An 18,304-nucleotide genomic window follows, 5' to 3' on the forward strand; every position below is an offset into this window, starting at 1 on the left:
TCGTACTGCCCCTAAACGTTCCATCCTTGTCACTGTAGTTGTCGGTCATGTTAAACAAGAAAGGTTTATATCACTAGGTTCCACAAATGGCTCATTTTAAGGCAAAGAAATTTTGTCTTAATGGTCAATCTGTGAGAGAGCAGCTTTAAGGTTGAAAAATGCTTAAATATTTCGCAATTTGCTGCCTTTTCAGTGATATTGTTCTAGTTTCGTTTGATAATTAAAGCCTTTTGAAGAAATGATCGAAGCCATTTATGGGCTTAGAAACCAGCTCGCGGAGAAAACCCACCATGTCCGTCATCAAATGGTCGACGTCCCCGTTTATTTTCGTTGCAATTTGAATTCTCGTCAACGACGTCTTCATGCGCCACCCGCAACTTTTCATGTTCGTTACTGTAGTAATCGGTCATGTTAAGAGGCCAATTTCAAGACAAAACAATTGTTGTCAAAACGGTCAATCCGTGAGAGAGCAGCTTTAAAGGATGTAAAACGCTAATATTTTTCGCATTTTGCTGCCTATTCAGTAATACTGTTTAAGTTTCGTTTGATAATTAAAGTCTTTTGAAGAAATGATCGAAGCTATTTAGGGGCTTAGAAACCACGCCGCGGAGAAAACCCACCATATTCGTTATCATTGAACGGCCCACAATTGGACGTCCCCGTTTATTTTCGTTGCAATTTGAATTCTCGTAAACGACGTCTTCATGCGCCACCCGCAACGTTTTATGTTCGTTACTGTAGTAATCGGTCATGTTAAGAGGCCAATTTCAAGACAAACAATTGTTGTCAAAACTTTCAATCTGTGAGAGGGCAGCTTTAAGAATGTAAAATGCTTATATTTTTCGCCTTTTCATGTCCATTCAGTGACATTGTTTAAGTTTCTTTATAAAATCAAGCAAGGTCGAGGCTATTTAGTGGCTAAGAAACCACCTCGCGGAGAGAACTCGCTATGTCCGTCACCATTGAACGGACCGCGATCGGTCTTCGTCACCGTTGATTTGCGTTGCAATTTGAATTCTTTTCACAGATGTCGTACTGCGCCTAAACGTTACATCCTTGTCACTGTAGTAGTCGTTCATGTTTATTATCAGAATGTTCCACAAATGGCTCATTTCAAGGCAATGATTTTTCTCCAAACGGTCAATCTGTGAGAGAGCAGCTTTAAGGTTGTAAAATGATTAAATTTTTCGCAATTTGCTGCCTTTTCAGTGATATTGTTCTAGTTTCGTTTGATAATTAAAGCCTTTTGAAGAAATGATCGAAGCCATAGAGACCAGCTCGCGGAGAAAACCGGTCATATCCGTCATCAAATGGTCGACGTCCCCGTTTATTTTCGTTGCAATTTGAATTCTCGTCAAGTACGTCTTCATGCGCCACCCGCAACATTTCATGTTCGTTACTGTAGTAATCGGTCATGTTAAGATGCCAATTTCAAGACAAAACAATTGTTGTCAAAACGGTCAATCTGTGAGAGAGCAGCTTTAAAGGATGTAAAACGCTTATATTTTTCGCATTTTGCTGCCTATTCAGTAATATTGTTTCAATTTTGTTTGATATTTCATGTTATGAAATATGTGCTTTTCCTTCTTACATTTAATTACATGTTATGTCAATTTATATTGGTTTTTGATGGCTAACAGGTCGGAAACCTACGAAATGGTCGATGCGTTGGTTGTCGTCCCCTTTGATTTGCGTTGCAATTAGAATTCTCGTCAACGACGTCGTTTTGCGCCACAACGTTACATCCTCGTCAGGGTAATAGTCGGTCATGTTAAACAAGAGATGTTTATATCACAAGGTTGCAAAAATGGCTCATTTCAAGGCGAAGGAATTTTGTCAAAACTTTTAATCTGTGAGAGAGCAGCTTTAAGAATGTAAAATGCGTATATTTTTCGCCTTTTTATGTCCATTCAGTGGCATTGTTTAAGTTTCTTTATAAAATCAAGCAAGGTCGACGGTATTTAGTGGCTAAGAAACCACCTCGCGGAGAAAACTCGCTATGTCCGTCATCATTGAACGGCCAGCGATTGGTCTTCGTCACCGTTGATTTGCTTTGCAATTTGAATTCTTTTCAAAGACGTTCTACTGCTCCTAAACGTTACATCCTTGTCACTGTAGTAGTCGGTCATTTTAAACAAGAGATGTTGATATGTTTCACAAATGGCTCATTTCAAGGCAATGAAATTTTGTCCAAACGGTCAATCTGTGAGAGAGCAGCTTTAAGGTTGTAAACCGCTTATATTTCGCCTATTCAGTGACATTTATAAAGATTCTTTAGATATATGAAGCCTCGTCTAAGGTATTTAGTGGCTGGGAAACCATCTAGCGGATAAAACGCGCTATTCCCGTCATCATTGAACGGCCCGCGATTGTTCGTCGTCACCATTTATTGTCGTTGCAATTTTTGATGGCTAACAGGTCGGAAACCTACGAAATGGTCGCTGCGATGGTTGTCGTCTCCTTTGATTTGCGTTGCAATTAGAATTCTCGTCAACGACGTAGTTTTGCGCCACAACGTTACATCCTCGTCAGGGTAGTAGTCGGTCATGTTAAACAAGAGATGTTTATATCACAAGGTTCCACAAATGGCTCATTTCAAGGCAATGAAATTTTGTCAAAACTTTTAATCTGTGAGAGAGCAGCTTTAAGAATGTAAAATGCTTATATTTTTCGCCTTTTCTTGTCCATTCAGTGACATTTTTAGATTCTTTAGATATAACAAGTCGGGTTGAAGCTCTTTAGTGGCTGGGATAAAACCTAGCGGAGAGAACTCGCTATGTCCGTCATCATTGAATGGCCCGCGATTGTTCGTCGTCACAAGTTATTGCCGTTGCTTTTTGAATAATCGTGAACGACGTCTTCGTGCGATTCCCGGAACTTAACATGCTCGAAACTGTAGTAATTGGTCATGTTAAACAAGAGAAGTTTATATATCACAAGGTTGCACAAATGGCTCATTTCAAGGCGAAGGAATTTTGTCAAAACTTTCAATCTGTGAGAGAGCAGCTTTAAGAAGGTAAAATGCTTATATTTTTCGCCTTTGCATATCCATTCAGTGACATTGTTCAAGTTTCTTTATAAAATCAAGCATGGTCGAAGCTATTGAGTGGCTAAGAAACCACCTTGCGGAGAGAACTCGCTATGTCCGTCATCATTGAACGGCCTTCGATTGGTCTTCGTCACCGTTGATTTGCTTTGCAATTTGAATTCTTTTCAAAGACGTCGTACTGCGCCTAAACGTTACATCCTTGTCACTGTAGTAGTCAGTCATGTTTATATCAGAATGTTCCACAAATGGCTCATTTCAAGGCAATGAAATTTTGTCCAAACGGTCAATCTGTGAGAGAGCAGCTTTAAGGTTGTAAAATGATTAAATTTTTCGCAATTTGCTGCCTTTTCAGTGATATTGTTCTAGTTTCGTTTGATAATTAAAGCCTTTTGAAGAAATGATCGAAGCCATAGAGACCAGCTCGCGGAGAAAACCCGTCATATCCGTCATCAAATGGTCGACGTCCCCGTTTATTTTCGTTGCAATTTGAATTCTCGTAAACGACGTCTTCATGCGCCACCCGCAACGTTTTATGTTCGTTACTGTAGTAATCGGTCATGTTAAGAGGCCAATTTCAAGACAAAACAATTGTTGTCAAAACGGTCAATCTGTGAGAGAGCAGCTTTAAGAATGTAAAATGCTTATATTTTTCGCCTTTTCATGTCCATTCAGTGACATTGTTTAAGTTTCTTTATAAAATCAAGCAAGGTCGAGGCTATTTAGTGGCTAAGAAACCACCTCGCGGAGAGAACTCGCTATGTCCGTCACCATTGAACGGCCCGCGATCGGTCTTCGTCACCGTTGATTTGCGTTGCAATTTGAATTCTTTTCACAGACGTCGTACTGCGCCTAAACGTTACATCCTTGTCACTGTAGTAGTCAGTCATGTTTATATCAGAATGTTCCACAAATGGCTCATTGCAAGGCAATGAAATTTTGTCCAAACGGTCAATCTGTGAGAGAGCAGCTTAAAGGTTGTAAAATGATTAAATTTTTCGCAATTTGCTGCCTTTTCAGTGATATTGTTCTAGTTTCGTTTGATAATTAAAGCCTTTTGAAGAAATGATCGAAGCCATAGAGACCAGCTCGCGGAGAAAACCCGTCATATTCGTCATCAAATGGTCGACGTCCCCGTTTATTTTCGTTGCAATTTGAATTCTCGTCAAAGACGTCTTCATGCACCACCCGCAACGTTTCATGGTCGTTACTGTAGTAATCGGTCATCTTAAGAGGCCAATTTCAAGACAAAACAATTGTTGTCAAAACGGTCAATCTGTGAGAAAGCAGCTTTAAAGGATGCAAAACGCTTATATATTGTTCGCATTTTGCTGCCTATTCAGTAATATTGTTTCAATTTCGTTTGATATTTCATGTTATGAAATATGTGCTTTTAATTACATGTTATGTCAATTTAAGTTGGTTTTTGATGGCTAACAGGTCGGAAACCTACGAATTGGTCGATGCGTTGGTTGTCGTCCCCTTTGATTTGCGTTGCAATTAGAATTCTCGTCAACGACGTCGTTTTGCGCCACAACGTTACATCCTCGTCAGGGTAGTAGTCGGTCATGTTAAACAAGAGATGTTTATATCACAAGGTTCCACAAATGGCTGATTACAAGGCAATGAAATTTTGTCAAAACTTTTAATCTGTGAGAGAGCAGCTTTAAGAATGTAAAATGCTTATATTTTTCGCATTTTGCTGCCTTTTCAGTAATATTGTTCAAGTTTCGTTTGATAATTAAAGCCTTTTGAAAAAATGTTCGAAGCTATTTAGGGGCTTAGAAGCCACCTCGCGGAGAAAACCCCCCATGTCCGTCATCATTGAACGGCCCGTAATTGGTGGACGTCCCCGTTGATTTTTGTTGCAATTTGAATTCTCGTCAACGACGTCTTCATGCGCCACCCGCAACGTTTCATGTTCGTTACTGTAGTAATCGGTCATCTTAGGAGGTCAATTTCAAGACAAAACAATTGTTGTCAAAACGATCAATCTGTGAGAGCGCAGCTTTAAAGGTTGTAAAACGCTTATATTTTTCGCATTTTGCTGCCTTTTAAGTAATATTGTTCAAGTTTCGATACATAATTGTGAGAGAGCAGCTTTAAAAAATGTAAAACGCTTATATTTTCGCATTTTGCTGACTATTCAGTAATGTTGTTTAAATTCCGTTAGATACTTCATAAAATGAAGTATGTGCTTTTCCTTTTTACATTGTATTACATGTTATGTCAATATATATTGTTTTTTGATGGCTAACAGGTCGGAAACCTGTTCGAAATGGTCGAAATGTTGGTCGTCGTCCACGTTGAGTTTCGTTGCAATTTGAATTCCCGTTAATCACGTCATTTTGCGCCACAATGTAACATCCTCGTCACGGTAGAAGTCGGTCATGTTAAACAAGAGATGTGTATATCACAAGGTTCCACAAATGGCTGATTTAAAGGCGAAGACATTTTGTCCAAACGGTCATTCTGTGAGAAAGCAGCTTTAAGGTTGTAAAACGCTTATATTTCTCGCCTTTTCTTGTCCATTCAGTGACATTGTTTAAGTTTCTTAAAAAAAATCAAGCCTGCTCGAAGCCATTTAATGTCTGGGAAAACACCTCGAGGAGAGGCCCCGCTATGCCCATCATCATTGAACGGCCCGGGTTTGGTTGTCGTCACCGTTGATTTGCGTTGCAATCTGAAATCTCTTCAAAGACGTCACTGCGCCACAACGTTATATCCTCGTTACTTGTAGTAGTCGCTTTTATCACACGTTATATCCTCGTTACTTGTAGTAGTCGCTTTTATCACACGTTATATCCTCGTGACTTGTAGTAGTCGCTTTTATCACAACGTTATATCCTCGTAACTTGTAGTAGTCGTTTTTATCACACGTTATATCCTCGTGACTTGTAGTAGTCGCTTTTATCACAAGGTTCAGGCACCTTACCATCGTACCGTATCGAAGTCACCTTACCATCGTACCGTATCCGGGTCACCTTACCATTGTTACTTATCCTGCCAACCTTTCCATCGTGACGTATCCGGGTCATCTTAACACCGTGCCGTATCTGGGTCACCTTACCGGGCCACCTTACCATCGTACCGTATCCGGGTCACCTTACCATTGTGACATATCCTGCCAACCTTTCCATCGTGACATATCCGGGTCACCTTAACACCATGCCGTATCTGGGTCACCTTACCATCATGCCGTTCCCGGGCCACCTTACCATTATGCCGTACCCTGGTGACCTTACAACTGTGCCGTACCCGGGCCACCTTAACACCGTACCGCTTCCGGGCCACCTTAACATCGTGCCGTACTCGGGCCACCTTACCATCGTGCAGTATCCGGGCCACCTTATCATCGTGCCGTATCCGGGCCACCTTTCCATTATGCCGTTCCCGGGCCACCTTACCATCGTGCCGTATCCGGGCCACCTTTCCATTATGCCGTTCCTGGGCCACCTTACCATCGTATCGTATCCGGTCCACCATTCCATCGTACCGTATCCGGGCCACCTATCCATTATGCCGTTCCCGGGCCACCTTACCATCGTGCCGTATCCGGGCCACCTTTCCATTATGCCGTTCCCGGACCACCTTACCATCGTATCGTATCCGGGCCACCATTCCATCGTACCGTATCCGGGTGAACTTATCATCGTGACATATCCGGGTCACCTTACCATCTTGCGATTCCCGGGTCACCTTAACACCATGCCGTATCTGGGCAACCTTACCATCGTGCCATTTCCGGGTCACCTTAACACCATGCCGTATCCGGGTCATCTTACCATCGTAACGTATCCTGGCCACCTTACCATAGTGCGGTTCCCGGGTCACCTTAACACCATGCCGTATCTGGGTCACATTACCATCGTGCCATTTCCGGGTCACCTTAACACCGTGCCGTATCTGAGTCACCTTACCATCGTGCCATTTCCGGGTCACCATAACACCGTGCCGTATCTGAGTCACCTTAAAATCGTGCCGTACCCGGGCCACCTTAACATCGTACCGCATCCGGGCCACCTTTACATCGTGCCGTACTCGGGCCACCTTACCATCGTGCCGTTCCCAGGCCACCTTACCATCGTGCCGTACTCGGGCCACCTTACCATCGTGCCGTACCCAGGCCACCTTACCATCGTGCCGTACCCGGGTCACCTTACCATCATGCCGTACCCGGGAAACCTTACCATCGTGCCGTACCCGGGTCACCTTACAATCATGCCGTATCCTGGCCACCTACCCATTGTGCCGTACCAGGGTCACCTTACCATTATGCCGTACCCTGGTGACCTTACAACTGTGCCGTACCCGGGCCACCTTACCATCGTGCCGTACCCGGGCCTCCTTACCACTATGCCGTCCCCGGGTCACCTTCTCATCGTGTCCTACTCGGGCCACCTTACCATGAAGCCGTAACCGGACCACCTTACCATCGTTCCGTACCCGGGCCACCTTACCATCGTGCGGTACCCGTGTTACCTTCCACCTTAACATCGTGTCGTTCCCTGGCCACCTTACCACTATGCCGTACCCTGGTCACCTTACAACCCTACCGTTCCCTGGCCACATTTCCATTGTGCCTTACCCGGTTCACCTTGCCATCGTGGCGAACCCTGGCCATCTGACCATTGTGCCGCAACCGGGCCACCTTACCATTGTGCCGTACCATGGCCACCTTACCATCGTGCCGTACCCTGGCCACCTTACCATTGTGCAGTACCCGGGTCACCTTACCATCGTGCCGTAACCTGAACACCTTACCATCGTGCCGTACCCAGGCCACCTAACCACAGTACCATACCCGGGCCACCTTACCATGGAGCCGTAACCGGGTTACCTTCCCATGGAGCCGTAACCGGGTCACTTTAACATCCTACTGTACCAGCGTGCCGTACCCGGGCCACCTTAAAAACGTACCATAACCTGGCCACCTAACCATCGTGCTGTACCCTGGCCACGTTTAAATTGTGCCGTACCCGGGCCATCTTACCATCGTGCCGTATCTTGGCCACCTGACCATCGTGCCGTAAACGGGCTACTTTACCATCGTGCCGTACCCGGGACACCTTACCATCGTGCCGTACCCTGGACACCTAACCATCGTGCCGTACCCGGGACACCTTTTCATCGTGAAGTACCCTGGCCACCTTACCATCATGCCGTACCCGGGCCACCTAACCATCATGCCGTATCCTGGCCACCTACCCATTGTGCCGTACCAGGGTCACCTTACCATTATGCCGTACCCTGGTGACCTTACCATCGTGCCGTACCCGGGCCACATTACCATCGTGCCCTACCCTGGCCACCTTACCACTATGACGTCCCCGGGTCACCTTCTCATCGTGTCATACTCGGGCCACCTTACCATGGAGCCGTAACCGGACCACTTTAACATCGTTCCGTACCGGGCCACCTTACCATCGTGCCGTACCCGGGCCACCTTACCATCGTGCCGTACCCTGGCCACCTTACCATTGTGCAGTACCCGGGTCACCTTACCATCGTGCCGTAACCTGGCCACCTTACCATCGTGCCGTACCCAGGCCACCTTACCATTGTGCCGTACCAGGGACACCTTACCATGGAGCCGTTACCGGACCACCTTACCATCGTGCCGTACCGGGGCATTCCTACCATCTTACCGTACCCACGTCACCTTACCACAGTACCGTACCCGGGCCACCTTACCATGGAGCCGTAACCGGGTTACCTTCCCATGGAGCCGTAACCGGGTCACCTTAACTTCCTACTGTACCAGCGTGCCGTACCCGGGCCACCTTAAAAACGTACCATAACCTGGCCACCTAACCATCGTGCTGTACCCTGGCCACTTTTAAATTGTGCCGTACCCGGGCCATCTTACCATCGTGCCGTATCTTGGCCACCTGACCATCGTGCCGTAACCGGGCTACTTTACCATCGTGCCGTACCCGGGACACCTTACCATCGTGCCGTACCCTGGACACCTAACCATCGTACCGTACCCGGGCTACTTTACCATCGTGCCGTACCCGGGACACCTTACCATCGTGCCGTACCCTGGACACCTAACCATCGTACCGTACCCGGGACACCTTTTCATCGTGAAGTACCCTGGCCACCTTATCATCGTGCCGTACCCGGGTCACCTTACCATCATGCCGTATCCTGGCCACCTACCCATTGTGCCGTACCAGGGTCACCTTACCATTATGCCGTACCCTGGTGACCTTACCATCGTGCCGTACCCGGGCCACCTTACCATCGTGCCCTACCCTGGCCACTTTACCACTATGCCGTCCCCGGGTCACCTTCTCATCGAGTCATACTCGGGCCACCTTACCATGGAGCCGTAACCGGACCACTTCACCATCGTTCCGTACCGGGCCACCTTACCATCGTGCCGTACCCGGGCCACCTAACCATCGTGACTTACCCGGGCCACCTTACCATCATGCCGTACCCTGGCCACCTTACCATCGTGCCGTACCTTGGCCACCTTACCATTGTGCCGTACCCGGGTCACCCTACCACCGTGCCGTAACCTGGCCACCTTACCATCGTGCCGTAACCGGGCCACCTTACCATCGTGCCGTACCCGGGACACCTTACCATCGTGCCGTACCCGGGACACCTTACCATCGTTCCGTACTCTGGACAGCTTCTATTGTCTGTTCTCGGGTCACCTTACCATCGTGCCGTACCCTGGCCACCTTACCATTGTGCCGTACCCTGGACACCTTACCATCGTGCCGTTACCGGGCCACCTTACCATCGTGCCGTACCCGGGACACCTTACCATCGTGCCGTACCCTGACACCTACTATTGTCTGTTCCAAGGTCACTTTAACATCGTGCCGTACCCTGGACACCTACTATTGTCTGTTCCCGGTTCACCTTACCATCGTGCCGTTCCCTCGACAACTACTATTGTCTGCTCCCGGGTCACCTTACCATCGTGCCCTACCCTGGCCACCTTACCACTATGCCGTCCCCGGGTCACCTTCTCATCGTGTCCTACTCGGGCCACCTTACCGTGGAGCCGTAACCGGACCACCTTACCATCGTTCCGTAACCTGGCCACCTTACCATCGTGCCGTAACCGGGCCACCTTACCATCGTGCCGTACCCGGGACACCTTACCATCTTGCCGTACCCGGGACACCTTACCATCGTTCCGTACTCTGGCCACCTTCTATTGTCTGTTCCCGGGTCACCTTACCATCGTGCCGTACCCTGGCCACCTTACCATCGTGCCGTACCCTGGCCACCTTACCATCGTGCCGTAACCGCGCCACCTTACCATCGTGCCGTAATCGGGACACCTTACCATCGTGCCGTACCCGGGACACCTTACCATCGTTCCGTACTCTGGAAACCTTCTATTGTCTGTTCCCGGGTCACCTTACCATCGTGCCGTACCCTGGCCACCTTACCATCGTGCCGTACCCTGGACATCTTACCATCGTGCCGTACCCGGGCCACCTTACCATCGTGCCGTCCCCGGGCCACCTTACCATCGTGCCGTACCCCTGACACCTACTATTGTCTGTTCCAAGGTCACTTTAACATCGTGCCGTACCCTGGACACCTACTATTGTCTGTTCCCGGTTCACCTTACCATCGTGCCGTTCCCTCGACACCTAATATTGTCTGCTCCCGGGTCACCTTACCATCGTGCAGTACCCGGGACACCTTACCATTGTACTGTAACAGGGCATCCTTACAAACGTATCCTATCCGTGTCACCTTTCAACCGTACGGTACCCACGTCACCTTACCATCGTCAGTACCCGGGCCACCTAACCATCGTTCCGTACCCTGGCCACCTAACCATCGTGCCGTACCCTGACCACCTTACCATCGTGCCGTACTGTGGTCAACTTACTATCGTGCCGTATCCTGATAATCTAACCATCGTGACGTAACCTAGTCACCTTTCAACTGTGCCGTACCCGGGTCACCTTAACATCGTCTGTAACCGGGCCTCCTTACCATCGTGCCGTACCCGGGCCACTTTTCCATCGTGCCGTTCCCGGGCCACTTTACATACTTAATATAATTTTGGTTCTGCTCGTTTATTGTTTTTTCGGATGGTAGTTCTAGCATACTGTCAACTCGAATAAGTTTACCTATAGTATCATATATTTCTTAATTATATCTTCAGTTGTGGGTGTTAACACCAGTTAAAGAACACTTAATACGTACATGTAAAATCTGTTAATGAAAGGTATCTAGTTTAAAGACCTTGTGGTACACAATTATGTGAAAATTAGTGGAAATTCAAGCATACAATTTGTTTTTTCATCTTTATTCAAGTACTTGTAAAGGAATAACATGCTTTAACAGACATCTATGCTTGCTTATTTTTTCTTGTATTTCTCGGAACATCTTCAAATCGATTAAGTCCCCAGATGGTCTTGTTTTTCTAATCCATCCGAAGTTAGTTCAACGAATAACAGACGTTCTGTTTGAAACCGCCTTTTACAATTATACTGAATGAAATAATACATAAATCAACGATACCAATGAAAATTGTGCACATTTGACAGGATATCCACCGCGTCTGTACACGTGTGCATGTTTGACAGGAAATCCCCCGAGTCTGTACACGTGTGCTCGTTTCAAAGGAAATCCACCGCGTCTGTACATGTGTGCACGTCTGACAGGATATCCACCGGGTCTGTACACGTGTGCACGTTTGACAGGATATCCACCGCGTCTGTACTCGTTTGGAAGTTTGACGGGATATTCACCGCCTCTGTACACGTGTGCACGTTTGACAGGAAATCCACCGCGTCTGAACACCTGTACACGTTTGAAAGGATATCAACCGCGTCTATTCACATGCACACGTTTGACAGGATATCAACTGAGTCTGAACACGTGTACACGTTTGAGAGATGCACGTTTGACAGGCTATCAACCACGTCTGAACACGTGTAAATGTTTGACAGGATACCAACCGCAACTGCACACGTGTACACGTTTGACATGATACCAACCAACACTGTACACGTGTACACGTTTGACAGGATACCAACCACCACTGTACACGTGTTCACGTTTGACAGGATACCGACCGCAACTGCAGACGTGTACACGTTTGACAGGATACCAACCAACACTGTATACGTGTTCACGTTTGACAGGATACCAACCGCAACTGCAGACATGTACACGTTTGACAGGATACCAACCACCACTGTACACGTGTTCACGTTTGACAGGATACCAACCGCAACTGCAGACGTGTACACGTTTGACAGGTAACCAACCGCAACTGCAGACGTGTACACGTTTGACAGGATACCAACCGCAACTGCAGACGTGTACACGTTTGACAGCATACCAACCACCACTGTACACGTGTTCACGTTTGACAGGATACCAACCACCACTGTACACGTGTTCACGTTTGACCGGATACCAACCACCACTATACACGTGTTCACGTTTGACAGGATACCAACTACCACTGTACAAGTTCACGTTTGACAGGATACCAACAGCAACTGCAGACGTGTACACGTTTGACAGGATACCAACCGCAACTGCAGACGTGTACACGTTGGACAGGATACCAACAACGTCTATACACGTGGACACGTTTGACAGGATACCAACAACGTTTATACACGTGAACACGTTTGACAGGATACCAACAACGTCTATACACGTGAACACGTTTGACAGGATACCAACAACGTCTATACACGTGGACACGTTTGACAGGATACCAACAACGTTTATACACGTGAACACGTTTGACAGGATACCAAAAACGTTTATACACGTGAACACGTTTGACAGGATACCAACTACCACTGTACACGTGTTCACGTTTGACAGGATACCAACAGCAACTGCAGACGTGTACACGTTTGACAGGATACCAACAACGTTTATACACGTGAACACGTTTGACAGGATACCAACTACCACTGTACACGTGTTCACGTTTGACAGGATACCAACCGCAACTGCAGACGTGTACACGTTTGACAGGATACCAACAGCAACTGCAGACGTGTACACGTTTGACAGGATACCAACAACGTTTATACACGTGAACACGTTTGACAGGATACCAACTACCACTGTACACGTGTTCACGTTTGACAGGATACCAACCGCAACTGCAGACGTGTACACGTTTGACAGGATACCAACCGCAACTGCAGACGTGTACACGTTGGACAGGATACCAATAACGTCTATACACGTGAACACGTTTGACAGGATACCAACAACGTTTATACACGTGAACACGTTTGACAGGATACCAACAACGTTTATACACGTGTACACGTTGGACAGGATACCAACAAAGTCTATACACGTGTACACGTTGGACAGGATACCAACAACGTCTATACACGTGTACACGTTGGACAGGATACCAACAGCAACTGCAGACGTGTACACGTTTGACAGGATACCAACCGCAACTGCAGACGTGTACACGTTAGACAGGATACCAACAACGTCTATACACGTGGACACGTTTGACAGGATACCAACAACGTTTATACACGTGTACACGTTGGACAGGATACCAACAACGTCTATACACGTGTACACGTTTGATAGGATACCAACAACGTCTATACACGTGTACACGTTGGACAGGATACCAACAACGTCTATACACGTTTAACAGGATACCAACAACGTCTATACACGTGTACACGTTTGACAGGATACCAACAACGTCTATACACGTGTTCACATTTGACAGGATACCAACCGCAACTGCAGACGTGTACACGTTGGACAGGATACCAACAACGTCTAAACACGTGTACACGTTTGACAGGAAATCCACCGCGTCTGTACACGTATACACGTTTGACAGGATACCAACAACGTCTATACACGTGTTCACGTTTGACAGGATACCAACCGCAACTGCAGACGTGTACACGTTTGACAGGATACCAACAACGTCTAAACACGTGTACACGTTTGACAAGAAATCCACCGCGTCTGTACACGTATACACGTTTGACAGGATATCAATCGCGTCTGTACACGTGTACACGTTTGACAGGATATCAATCGCGTCTGTACACCTGTACACGTTTGACAGGATATCAATCGCGTCTGTACACCTGTACACGTTTGACAGGATATCAATCGCGTCTGTACACGTGTACACGTTTGACAGGATATCAATCGCGTCTGTACACCTGTACACGTTTGACAGGATATCAATCGCGTCTGTACACGTGTACACGTTTGACAGGATATCAATCGCGTCTGTACACCTGTACACGTTTGACAGGATATCAATCGCGTCTGTACACCTGTACACGTTTGACAGGATATCAATCGTGTCAGTACACGTGTACACGTTTGACAGGATATCAACCGCGTCTGTACACCTGTACACGTTTGACAGGATATCAATCGTGTCAGTACACGTGTACACGTTTGACAGGATATCAACCGCCTATCTACACCAGTGAATGTAAACACGTTTGACAGGATGCAAACCGCTTTTGTAGAATTACCTGCTTTAACAAACATCTATGCTTGCTTATTTTTTCTTGTATTTCTCGGAACATCTTCAAAAATCGATTAAGTCCCCAGGTGGTCTTGTTTTTCTAATCCATCCGAAGTTAGTTCAACTAATAACAGACGTTCTGTTTGAAACCGCATTTAAATATTATACTGAATGAAATAATACATAAATCAACGATACCAATGAAAATGTGCACATTCGACAGGATATCCACCGCGTCTGTACACGTGTGCACGTTTGACAGGAAATCCAGCGAGTCTGTACACGTGTGCACGTTTCAAAGGAAATCCACCGCGTCTGTACACGTGTGCACGTCTGACAGGATATCCACCGCGTCTGTACACGTGTGCACGTTTGACAGGATATCCACCGCGTCTGTACTTGTTTGGAAGTTTGACGGGATATTCACCGCCCCTGTACACGTGTGCACGTTTGACAGGAAATCCACCGCGTCTGTACATGTTTGACAGGATACCTACCGCGTCTTTACATATGTGCACGTTTGACGGGATATCTACCGCGTCTGTACACGTGTACACGTTTGAACGGATATCTACCGCGTCTATACACGTGCACACGTTTGACAGGATACCAACTGAGTCTGAACACGTGTACACGTTTGAGAGATGCACGTTTGACAGGCTATCAATCACGCCTGAACATGTGTAAACGTTTGACAGGATACCAACCGCAACTGCACACGTGTACACGTTTGACAGGATACCAACCACCGCTGTACACGTGTTCACGTTTGACAGGATACCAACCGCAACTGCAGACGTGTACACGTTTGACAGTATACCAACTGCAACTGCAGACGTGTACACGTTGGACAGGATACCAACAACGTCTAAACACGTGTACACGTTGGACAGGATACCAACAACGTCTAAACACGTGTACACGTTGGACAGGATACCAACAACGTCTAATATACACGTGTACACGTTGGACAGGATACCAACAACGTCTATACACGTGTACACGTTTGACAGGATACCAACAACGTCTGAACACGTGTACACGTTTGACAGGAAATCCACCGTGTTTGTACACGTGTACACGTTTGACAGGAAATCCACCGTGTCTGTACACGTGTACACGTTTGACAGGAAATCCACCGTGTCAGTACACTTGTGCACGTTTGACAGGATATCAATCGCCTCTGTACACGTGTGCACGTTTGACAGAAAATCCACCGCGTCTGTACACTTGTGCACGTTTGACAGGATATCAATCGCGTCTGTACACGTGTGCACGTTTGACAGAAAATCCACCGCGTCTGTACACTTGTGCACGTTTGACAGGATATCAATCGCGTCTGTACACGTGTGCACGTTTGACAAGATACCTACTGCGTCTGAACAAGTGTACACGTTTGAGAGGTGCACGTTTGACAGGCTACCAACCACGTCTGAACACGTGTACACTTTTGACAAGATATCCACCGCGTCTGAACACGTGTATACGTTTGACAGGCTATCAACCACGTCTGAACACGTGTACACGTTTGACAGGATATCAACCGCAACTGCACACGTGTACACGTTTGACAGGATACCAACAACCATTGTACAAGTTGACACGATTGACATGAAACCAACCACCACTACACGTTTGACAGGCTATTCACAACGTCTGAACACGTGTACACGTTTGACAGAATAACAGCCGCGTCTGTACACGTTTAAAATGATATACACTTTACAAGATATGAACCGCGTCTGTACACGTTTGAAATGATATCAACGGCGTCTGTACACGTGTACACTTTTGAAATGATATGTGAACCGTCTGTACACGTTTAAATTGATATCAACCGCGTATGTTTACGTTTGAAATAATATTAATTTTTATATTATTCATGTCTGATCACGTATGAAATGATATCAACCGCGTCTGTACACGTTTGATATGAAATACAGTCATAGAGCTTACGCTTGGACCTAGACATATTGTGCGTTTTCTGACGTTTGTAAGAGAGGACTAACAAAGCAGTTATATGTGATTCATTACTTTCTATTGAATACAAAATGTTGCCTAGGGTGCTTTTCTGGGTGAGCCGATTACGCTGTGAGTTATCAAGTTTAGCATCGGAATGTATATATATTGTTTTCTAGGGATGCAAACGAATGGCAAAATTGATATTCGAATACTCGGTAATTCTTTCGATCGAATATTCGTAGCCAATACCAGTGGCGGACCCTGGCCCAAATGAGCCTCTGAAATTTGTTATTTTGAGAAAAAAAAAACAATACATTTTAAACAAACAAAAGTAATCGAATAGTTTCAATTCCGCCGCCTTCATATTTGTAAACTATGCGAAATAAGATGAATTCCTGGTTAAATGGCGTTGTACGCCAATGGCGGGTCTTTTCGTCGGACGAGCAGCTTCATTCTGGGATTGGCCTCTACTAAATATAACTATAGAAAAACCAAACCAACTCGGGAACTAGTTGAATATTTTTTTTTTCATCACTGCCATCATTAATCATGTCCGTGAAGTTGGCAGTAGCCTAGCAGCGTGGATTAGCTTGATAGCAGCCAGACCGTAAATTAGCAGCATGGCAGCCTAGCAGCGAGAAGTTACCAGCCCAGCAGCGTAACAGACATAGCAGCGTGAAAATAACAGCTTAACAGCGTGATAGCGTTCCAGCATAGACTTAGCAGCCTGGGTGCGTGGCAGCGTGAAGATAACAGCTTAACAGCGTGGCAACGAGAAGCTACTAGTCCAGCAGCCTGACGGCATGAAGAAAGCAGCCCAACAGACTGGCAACGTGAAGTTAGCAGAATGACAGCCTAGCAGTCAGGCACCTTGAACTTAGCAGCATTGACCGCTTAGCAGTCTGGTAGCATGGACATAGCAGCATGGCAGTTTAAAAATACCAGTCAAACAGCGTGATAGCCTGAAAATATGAATATCTTAATTAATGTTATGTTGCTGACTTCACAGTTCCTGTGCGTAAGAATGTTTTGTTCTATGCCAACTTTATGCTTCCAGGCTGCCACACTGATAGACTGGTACCTCCAAGCTGCCAGACTGCCGGACTGCTATGTTCACACTGCCAGGTCATGCTGCTAGACTGCCACGCAGTTAAGCTGCTAACTTCAAGCTGCCAGACTGCCACGCTGTTAGGCTATTAACTTAATGCTTCCAGACTGACACGCTGTTAGGCTGCTCATTCATGCTGGCAGACTTCCATGCTGTTAGGCGGCTTACTTCAAGCTGTCAGACCGCCTTGCTCTTAGGCTGCTAACTTCACTCTGTCAAGCTGCTAAACTGCCACGCTGCTATGCAGCAACGTCCACACTACCAGGCTGCTATGTTCACGCTGCCTGGCTGCTATGTTGTTATGCTGCTAAATTCACGCTGCCTGCTGCTATGCTGGTACGTTCACACCCTCAGGCTGCTAAGCTGTTATGCTGCTACGTTCACACTGCTATGCTGCTATGCTGCTTGTTTACGCTGCCAGGCTGCTAACCTCACGCCACCAGGCTGCTAACTTTACGCTGCCACGCTGTCATGTTGCTAATTAACGTTACCAGGCTGCCAGCTGCGGACATGCCTTTCAGCTAATAATTATCGTGAAAATTAAATGGTTAACACAATTCGCGAACGCTAAGTTATATCTTACGGCATATAGACCGACTATGGTGGCTATAACTGTCGTAAGATATCCTGATAGCGTTCGCGAATTGTTAATATTCGCGTTACTTTTTGGTAAGATAGGTTCATCCCGACCCGA

The 18,304-nt window shown here is 46.5% G+C and overlaps 2 protein-coding genes across 2 annotated transcripts; one reads left to right on the forward strand and one right to left on the reverse strand.

Moving 5' to 3' along the window:
• Positions 1 to 6,112: 6,112 nt before the first annotated feature.
• LOC128204739 (uncharacterized) lies at positions 6,113 to 6,532 on the reverse strand. The gene has a single exon (XM_052906144.1). The coding sequence runs from the start codon at positions 6,530 to 6,532 to the stop codon at positions 6,113 to 6,115; it is 420 nt and encodes a 139-aa protein (XP_052762104.1).
• Positions 6,533 to 11,977: 5,445 nt separating this feature from the next.
• Positions 11,978 to 14,502, forward strand: LOC128204740 (uncharacterized). Its single transcript, XM_052906145.1, has 3 exons — positions 11,978 to 12,300; positions 12,533 to 13,609; positions 13,695 to 14,502. The coding sequence occupies exons 1-3, from the start codon at positions 11,978 to 11,980 to the stop codon at positions 14,500 to 14,502; spliced, it is 2,208 nt and encodes a 735-aa protein (XP_052762105.1).
• Positions 14,503 to 18,304: the final 3,802 nt, after the last annotated feature.

Source organism: Mya arenaria, chromosome 10 (assembly GCF_026914265.1).
Source record: "Mya arenaria isolate MELC-2E11 chromosome 10, ASM2691426v1".
NCBI classification, from domain to species: Eukaryota; Metazoa; Mollusca; class Bivalvia; order Myida; family Myidae; genus Mya; species Mya arenaria.